The 8,440-nt window shown below is 36.3% G+C and overlaps 1 protein-coding gene across 4 annotated transcripts; it reads left to right on the top strand.

Annotated features, from left to right (window-relative positions):
- The first annotated feature begins 2,657 nt into the window (after positions 1 to 2,657).
- On the top strand, positions 2,658 to 8,138 carry LOC110778892 (F-box protein CPR1). Of its 4 annotated transcripts, none has more exons than XM_056843863.1 (3): positions 2,658 to 3,870; positions 4,540 to 4,635; positions 7,830 to 8,138. In XM_056843863.1, the coding sequence occupies exons 1-2, from the start codon at positions 2,747 to 2,749 to the stop codon at positions 4,586 to 4,588; spliced, it is 1,173 nt and encodes a 390-aa protein (XP_056699841.1). In that variant the 5' UTR covers positions 2,658 to 2,746; the 3' UTR covers positions 4,589 to 4,635; positions 7,830 to 8,138. The 4 variants fall into 4 exon arrangements, with proteins under 4 accessions (XP_056699841.1, XP_056699839.1, XP_056699842.1 ...); XM_056843862.1 differs by having other exon boundaries at positions 2,659 to 3,870; positions 7,777 to 8,138; XM_056843861.1 differs by lacking the exon at positions 4,540 to 4,635 and having other exon boundaries at positions 7,777 to 8,138.
- The last annotated feature ends 302 nt before the right edge of the window (positions 8,139 to 8,440 follow it).

Raw genomic sequence — 8,440 nt, 5'->3', positions numbered from 1 at the left:
TGCAAAAATCATATCAAGCCCAAATCTATAAACAATTGACAATAATTTCAAATATATAAACAAAAACCCTAATTAATTTCAAATTAGGGTTTTACCTCGAAAATTTGGGGCTTTTTCACGAACAGAAATTCGATCAAATTCCTAGTGATTCTTGCGCGAAATTCTGTCACTAGAACTTGAATGCTTCCTCCGAGAACAAACGCACCTTGATTGAGTGATTGTTTTTAGAAATTCAATTTCGTTTTTTGGGTTTTCAGAAATCGCGCAAGGAGAGAGAGAGAAGTTGGAAGATGATTCAAGTGAGGAGTGAGTGAGGATGACAAGTTGGCCGTTACGGAGTCCACGTAGCCAAACGGAATTGCTTGCTCAGCATTTTCAAATTGTGCGCGAAAGTACCAATATGCCCCTGGCATGTATTTGCAAATACATGCATGGCTGCTATTTTGACGCCCTCTGTGAGAGTACATGTATTCTACGATCCAAATTGAATCAGAGGAGAGCCTAGATTTTGATAACTTAAGATTCTTGGAACGGAATAGCTTTACTTAGACTAAATTCAGATCGGGCATGAAAAAATGATCCCAAATCCAGACCATATTATTTTGGGACCTGTTTTAAATTTATTTTTATATTTAAAAAAAAAAGGGTGATGATAAAGGTCGCAAGTTGCAACAACATTTAGTTGTCACAATCTTACGTGTCGCGGTTTAATTGGTACATATAGGCGCCACATAGGCTATGTGTCATCAGAATTATTTTACTATCAATTCAATATTTTTACTATGAAAATATGTAAATAAGGTAAACGATATAAATAAGGAAACAAATTAGAATATTAAGATTTTCCTACATTTTTTGAAACATGTATAATATATTATATAAGTTAAATATATTAGTTTCCAATTTAAATCATGACACATAAGCATGTCATGTCATCGTTGTGACACGACTTAAAGGTCGCATGTTGCGACCTTTATCATTTTCGAAAAAAAAAATCTATACGGTAAAAAACAAATTAATGTAGAAAATTAATTATTCAACGCCATTTTTTGAAAAGCTAATCTAAAATACTTCATCTGTTCTTTTTTAAATGACACAATTATTTAGGCACATTTGTCAATGCATGATTGGCGAATCTAATAAGACGTCACATGACTATATTTTTTCTTAAATATAAATCACAAAGTGAAGTCAAATGGGCTTGTGTGAATAAGTGTCATATACTCAATTGTGTCATGTAAATACGAATGGAGGAAGTATTTCATACTCCTGTATTTATTTAATGGATACACTATTACACTTGTTTTTTCCGACCGTATTTATTTAAGAGATACAGTTGTCATTTTTAGTAACATATCAACCCCACCATCTAATCAAATAATTTATCTACACCCCACCCTCACCATCCACCCCCTAAAATTACATGGTCCCCACTTATTTTACTTATTAAAATATACAAACTCACTTATTTTATTACTTTATTTCATTCAATTTTTTTTCTTAATACCCGTATCCGGCTAAATATATTCCTTAAATAAATACGGAGGGAGTAATCTATAAGCTTCCACATTTGATGGAGAAAAATAACTTTTTAAGTGGTTTATGTTGTTCACATTTTTTAGGAAAAATCGGTTGATTTAAAAAACGATTGACCGAAAAATATAAAATTTCGACCCGGTAACTTCACTGTTTGCTTGGGTCAGGGTAGAGCTGTCAAAAACTGACCCGACCCGAGAAACCGACCTGAACCGACCTGTATTTTTAAGGACCCGGACCCGACTCGAGACCCGAAATTTTGTTAAAATAGGAAACCCGTAACCCGACCATAGCCAACCTGTTAAAACCGACGACCGATTTCGACCCGTTAATGCATGACCCGGACCCGAACCTGATACCCGACCGAAATATAACCGATAAAAAACTGAGTCAGCTTACCCGACCGAAAAATGACCCGAACCCGATTCAACACCCGACCTGATGTCAACCCGAAACCGATTATAACCCGATGAAACCTACTATTGACTCAATTCGTGACAACACGTAACCTGAATTTACGGGACCTGTTGACAACCCGATTTGTCATTGACCTAACTAAATAATAACTTAAATCAAGTTAATATATTTTTTATAATTACCTAATCTAGAACAAGTGAAAAGCGTTTAACCAAATTTATAAAAGTTAAATTATAAGGTTAAAACTTGACTAATCCTGATAGCTATCGTACCTGGTCTTAACCCGTGTCCGATAGTGAAACCGACCTGAATTTTAACCGACCCGGTAATTATCCGATCTGAACTTGACCCGACTCATTAAGACCCGAACCCATAATCGTACCCGGCTAGAAAAAGACCCGACCAAACCCGAACCGAACCCGACCTAAATCGAAATGGAAAAATAACCCGACATGACCCGACAAATTTTCAACCTGACCGAACCCGATCTGAACCCGACCTGCACCCGGTAATAAAATAACCCGACACGACCCGACCACTTCATGACCGAGACCCGAGATGACCAGACCCGGACCCGACTCGAGTAACCGTTTTGACAGCTCTAGGTCAGGGTGACAGGGTGTGGTCGAGATGTACGGACTGGAATACATTTTGATTTTGACCCATTTAACAAATTACTCCATGACTCGTTTAACAAAGTTACTACAAACCCGCATTTTCCAATTACTCAAAAGAATTGACCGGTCATTGACTCATTTAGTAAAAACCCTAGAGCTTGAGAGCTCAAGCAACAATGGCGGTACTGCCTACTGAAATCATCGCCGAAATTCTCTCAAAATTGCCTGTCAAAATACTTCTCCGCTTTCTTTGCGTCTGCAAGGCTTGGAATTTGTTAATCAAAACCCCCAATTTCATCAAACTTCACCTCAATCAAACCCTAATTTCCAACTCCGATCGTCATATCCTCCTCTATTACCCCTTTCTTTACTCTGCCGAACTCGACATCCACCATGACCGCATCTCTTTCTCGAAGCTCCACCACCCTCTATCACCTCTGCAAGTTCACTTGTTTGGTTCCTGCAACGGCATCATTTGCATCGCCGACCCCTCCAAAACCGACATCTTCTTGTTCAATCCGCTAACCAAATCACATCGTAAGCTCCCTGCCAATAAAATTCTTAACTCTGATATCGGTTATGTGTTGTTTGGGTTTGGGTATGACAGCAAGAACGATGACTACAAGGTTTTGAGGCTGGTTCAGGGGTTTACAAATGACAAGATGTTCTACAGTGAAGCTAAATTGTGTTCTCTGAACAACAATTCGTGGAAATCCGTTGAAGGTATCTCATTATATCTCATTTATGCTGATTGTCATGGTGTTCTTGTTAATGAGGCCTTGCATTACATAGTGAATTCCGAAGAATTAGGTTCATCGGGTAAGTTCATTGCTAGTTTTGATCTTCAGAATGAGAGTTTCTCGCTTATGGACTGCTCGAAATTTTTGGGTAAGGGTGAGAGTAATTTGATGATGCTTTTGACGGAATTGGATGGATGTTTGTGTGTTATGGTCAATCATCTTAATAACTTTATATTGGAACGCGCCGATCTGTGGGTAATGAAGGAGTATGGAAACAAAGAGTCTTGGGCTAAATTGTATAGTATTGGCCAGGAGTGTGTTCGGAGTGGTATGCAAATTAAGCCTATTGTTTACTCCAAAGATGGGAAAAGTATTTTGTTAGAGATAGACGTTTCAAAGTTTGCTTGGTATGATTTGGAGTCCAAAAATGTTGAGATATTCACACCTCGTGGACTGCCAGATGGAGCTTTAGAAACTGGGTGTTTTATTGGCAGCCTTGTTTCTCTGGACAATAAGCTGGATTCTGAAAAGGAAACCTTACCAAAGAAAAACAAGAAAAAGTAAGCAGATTTTCAGCGATCTTGTTAATTCACATGTTTTCTTAACATAAGAGTTTGAGTTTTAGTCGTTTCGATGCTTATTCGGCGCTGTTGTGTGACTTGTTTGGTTCATGGTTGTTATGCAGGGAAGCCTTGTTTCAAATTACTAATTGCTTACTACTTCGTATTTATTTTCAAAAGAGATGCCTATTGATCTTGAGTCTGGCTAGGTGATAGTCAAAGTATATTTAGTTAAATCATGTTTCAGTTGTTTCTGAGCACATTTAAATTGCTCTTATCAAGAATATTACTTTCTCGCTAGTGTAAGATACTAAGGTAGTTATCATTTCCTTTACAAGTCTAGAAATAAATGACATGGCCAACATTTCTCTTGTCACCAAAGAGCTATTTTTGTTTTTTTAATTTCTTTCTGAATGTTTATCGTACCTATAATCTTATGATGATTTAATATGGATTGTGTTCAGAAGCTCTTTATAATTTAATTGTGTAATTTTTTCTCCTATCATTCGGTTTCTGTTGCTCTCAGTTTTGAGAACTAGATAGTTCTGTGATTCATATTTTGTAATTGCATCTATTAGTAAGCATTGCTAATTTTGTTAGAATCTCAGGTAACATTTTGCATATAGTGACAACAGTGAACGTTCTGAATTTCTCCCTTCTTTTCATCAGAAAAGTTATTGATAATTTTCTGTCTGCGGGGTTCAAGCTGAGGTTATAACCTTATTGAAGATGCTACTGCTGGGACTTTTTTCTGAACTGTGTAATGTAAGTATGAAGTTATACTGCACTAAATTATTTTTTGGTATGTAGGACTATAATTGATTTATTCTTTTAGTACATATTTTATTGCTGCTTTTAAATTTGATTGTATACCCTTCACTTTGAAATGAATAATAAGGTACGAAGAATTTCTTAGACTAATATTAGCTGAATGCTGAACTGAATATCTGAATTGTTTTATCCTTAATTGAAAAGTCTGTAAATAATGGCCTTTAGATTAGACCGACCATAGACCTTCAATCTTGGTATACATTATGTCAAAATTTCCAACTAGATGATCATATGATATTATGCATAAGGATTACATGAATTTTTGTTTGTTTGAAATCTAATTGTCACTTCTTTATGCCCCCTTTTTCGGCCTTTGTTAACTTTGTATACTGAGATATTCCTGTATGAATGTATGATACTTTACATATTCCATGGTGACAACTTGTTACATCATATGTGATTAGCTTTCAATTGGGAGATTGAGGACTAAACAGGACAGGGTTTCTATGTGTAAGCAATGGAGAAGAGTTTTTGGTATTTTTATCTTGATTAAACAATGATTACGTTGTTTTGCTTCCTCTTCTTTGAAAAAAAACCACTTTCAATTAACCTCATTGCACGCACCATGAGGGAGAAATTAGGGAAGGCAAGCAGACATTTTTCTATTAAGATAACTTAAGCTATTAAGAGAGAAGGGTTGGGTTATTACTTATTAGGTGTTTAAAGTGTCTGTCATGAGGCTATTTTGCAAGTAAAAAAACAGAGGAATTAAAATATACTTCCTTTTAATTAGTTGACACGTATTCCTTTTTAGAAAATTTATTTTTAGTTGTCACGTTTCTATTTTGAGCAAGTTGTGTTAATTGAAATGTCAATATTACCCTCAACTTTTTAATAACCCTTTTTCTCTCTCCTTCATGCTCTTGGAGACCATTTATCTTTTTAGTTTTAACCTTACTTGACCAGCTGCTCTGATCATGACCTATGATATCTTTGGTGACATCGGCATCCATATCTACATCCGCATCCGCTTGTAAGGATCAAAATAATGGTGTCAGCGTGCGATGGAGAATGGGAACGAATTGATTGACAAACGAGTTAGATTTCCGGCTGGAGGAACGTCTATGGTGTTGGTGGAGATCTCGGGAAGGGGAGGAGAGAGTGAAAGATTTATCTTCATCTGTTGAATCTTTAATCGTGATCTGTCCCATCCTTTCACGAAACCCTAATGTTTTAGTACATTTGGGGATTCTTGACAAAGAAGAAGGCGATGATGATGAATTTGAATGCAGGAGAGAGAAAATAAGAGGTTAGTCAAATGGGATCAGATGAATTATCAAAAGGCGGTGATGAAGGTGGCGTGCCGTGAAGGTGGTCATGTGGATGTAGCCGGTCGTGGGATGAATATTTTTATAAATTTTTGACGTAGTTCTTTTAGAGTTTAGATCTGGTATTTTTCTATAAATTTAAGGTAATTATCTTTGAGTCAGTGTTCATGATTATGAGTATTCTTTTCTTTTTACAAATTTTAACCTTTGAGGTGGTTATGGAATGGTGGTGATGATTCAATTTGCAGTAGTGGTGGTGTAGATGGTTTTGCAATGTTGGTGTAAGCGGCCGTGTTCATATTTTGCAGTGGTGGTGTAAGCATCGGTGGTGAGCTTGATGGCCTGGCTTTCTCTGTTTTTCAAGGAGAACTGCATGTGGGTTAGTGGGTAGGGGTAATGTTTTCTTTTTCCTTTTCTTCCACCCTTAGTGTGTGCCAAATGAAATGTGTCAACTAATTTGGAATGGAGGAAGTACGTAGTTTAAGTATGGCAATGTTCCTCTAAGTATTGTAATGTCTAGTCTTCATGTTTTTATGGTTTTACTTGAAGACTTTCTACATAAAAAAGTTGGGTATTGTTCTGTGCTTCTTGCTTCTCTGCAAGGGTTCTTGGCCGAGCACAAAAACCCTTAATTTAGTGGGTTATAATCTTCAACTCATTTTCCGTTAGTTGTGTATACTTGAGCATTCATACTAATAATCAGGTTAGTTTTCTTACCCAATTTGGTGAACTAGCAGATTAAATAATATTTTAGAGAATTTTAAGGGAGAAAATTTTATGGGAACTAGCAGATTAAATAATATTTTAGAGAATTTTAAGGGAGAAAATTTTATGGGAACTAGCAGATTAAATAATATTTTAGAGAATTTTAAGGGAGAAAATTTTATGGGAACTAGCAGATTAAATAATATTTTAGAGAATTTTAAGGGAGAAAATTTTATGGGAAGATGATCAGGGAAATAAATATAATTACAGTTAACAACACTTCGATTGGTAGGTTTACTCCCGACAATCAGAATACACAATACTCTACACAATTTCGACAGTTTCCCTTCAATTGCGTGTTGCTCTCTCATGTAACTAACATCTCCCACCCCTTCTGAAAATTAATAACTGTCTCACTGTGTATTTCTTATAGTTAGCACGATAAGAGAAATAGGTGGTAGCAATGGAACATATCAGCCTTTCTTGAGCTTATGACCTTTTTCCTTTATAAAGAGAAAATTCTTCAATCTTGGCAGCATTACACTCTTGATGGCTCTGTTTCTGGCTCTAGTAGAACTCTGGTCAAGTCTGGGCTAGGCTTGCCAACTGATCTGTTTTCCTATTAATTTTCTTGATTGCTGCCTTGCTGGGGTGGTGTTCCAGAATATATATGGACTGAATTGGTGATACAAGGATGGAGATGTTTGTTGGCAATCTGATAGTGATTTTTGCTCTATCTAGTCTGTTCATCCTTTCTTTCATCTTGTAACAAGAGACTGTTTGCTTGCTCATCCTGGACAGAGGGGAATCACCAATGAATATCTGTTTAGTTTCTTGCTCTATTAACGAAAACCCGAAAAGGTAAAGCACCTGTAATTATATGCTATTTCTTGAAGCGAACGGATTTTTGGTTTTCTACTCTGCTGCCTTCGGCTACATGGAACTATAGCCACTAATCCACACATTATAGCTTACTATCACAGCCTAGTTAACAACTCATTCATTTTTTTCTATTGCCAGCTGATAATTTATCGTTTCTGTATATTAGTGGGGGTTATTTTGCACTCTTTTTTACTTATGGCCTTTTAACCCTTGTTAATAGGTATTTTGGAGTTCAGAAGCTGAAACATCGGCAACTTACTTTCTTTTTCGTAGGATTGACCAGCACTGGTTTAATGATTTCAACATGAAGAGACCAAGAAAAAGTCCTACTAGAAGTAAATGCAATGCTGGCTATCTCTTGTAGTACATTTGCAACATCTACCGTTTGTAAATTGATGGTTGTGACTCGCAAATTGCAATGCATCAAACTGTACTGTAGTCTGTACTTCCTAGCTAGTTCCTAACACGATTTCTTAGAACTTATGTTGTAAGCAATGCTAATACATTAATCAATCACGTAGACTGTAGATTCTGGTGTATACACTAATTCTCGTTGTTTAATTGTGCTTGTGATTTGTGTGACCTCCTTGGTAAGGCTTGATAAAAGCCTTATGCTATTTGATTTTGCTACAAGTCAGTGAAACTTCGTTAGAATTGAGCTTGAACAAGCTAACGACCAATCTTGTTTTTGGTTATAGTGTGGCTAAGAGCATGTACATTGGTGAGAGCTCTCCACTATCTCTCTACCACCATCTTTCTACAAGACACTCTTAAGAATCCCTTTCAAAAAAACATCCAAAGTTGGTTTCTTTTTCAAAAGAGCTCTCCAATCTATTTTTTACTATTATGTGATCCTATATTATACGGAGTATTATTTATTTATT

This window comes from Spinacia oleracea, chromosome 4, assembly GCF_020520425.1.
Source record: "Spinacia oleracea cultivar Varoflay chromosome 4, BTI_SOV_V1, whole genome shotgun sequence".
NCBI classification, from domain to species: Eukaryota; Viridiplantae; Streptophyta; class Magnoliopsida; order Caryophyllales; family Amaranthaceae; genus Spinacia; species Spinacia oleracea.
The sequence above is the reverse complement of the archived record's forward strand: the minus strand, read 5'-3'. Positions and strand labels throughout refer to the sequence as shown.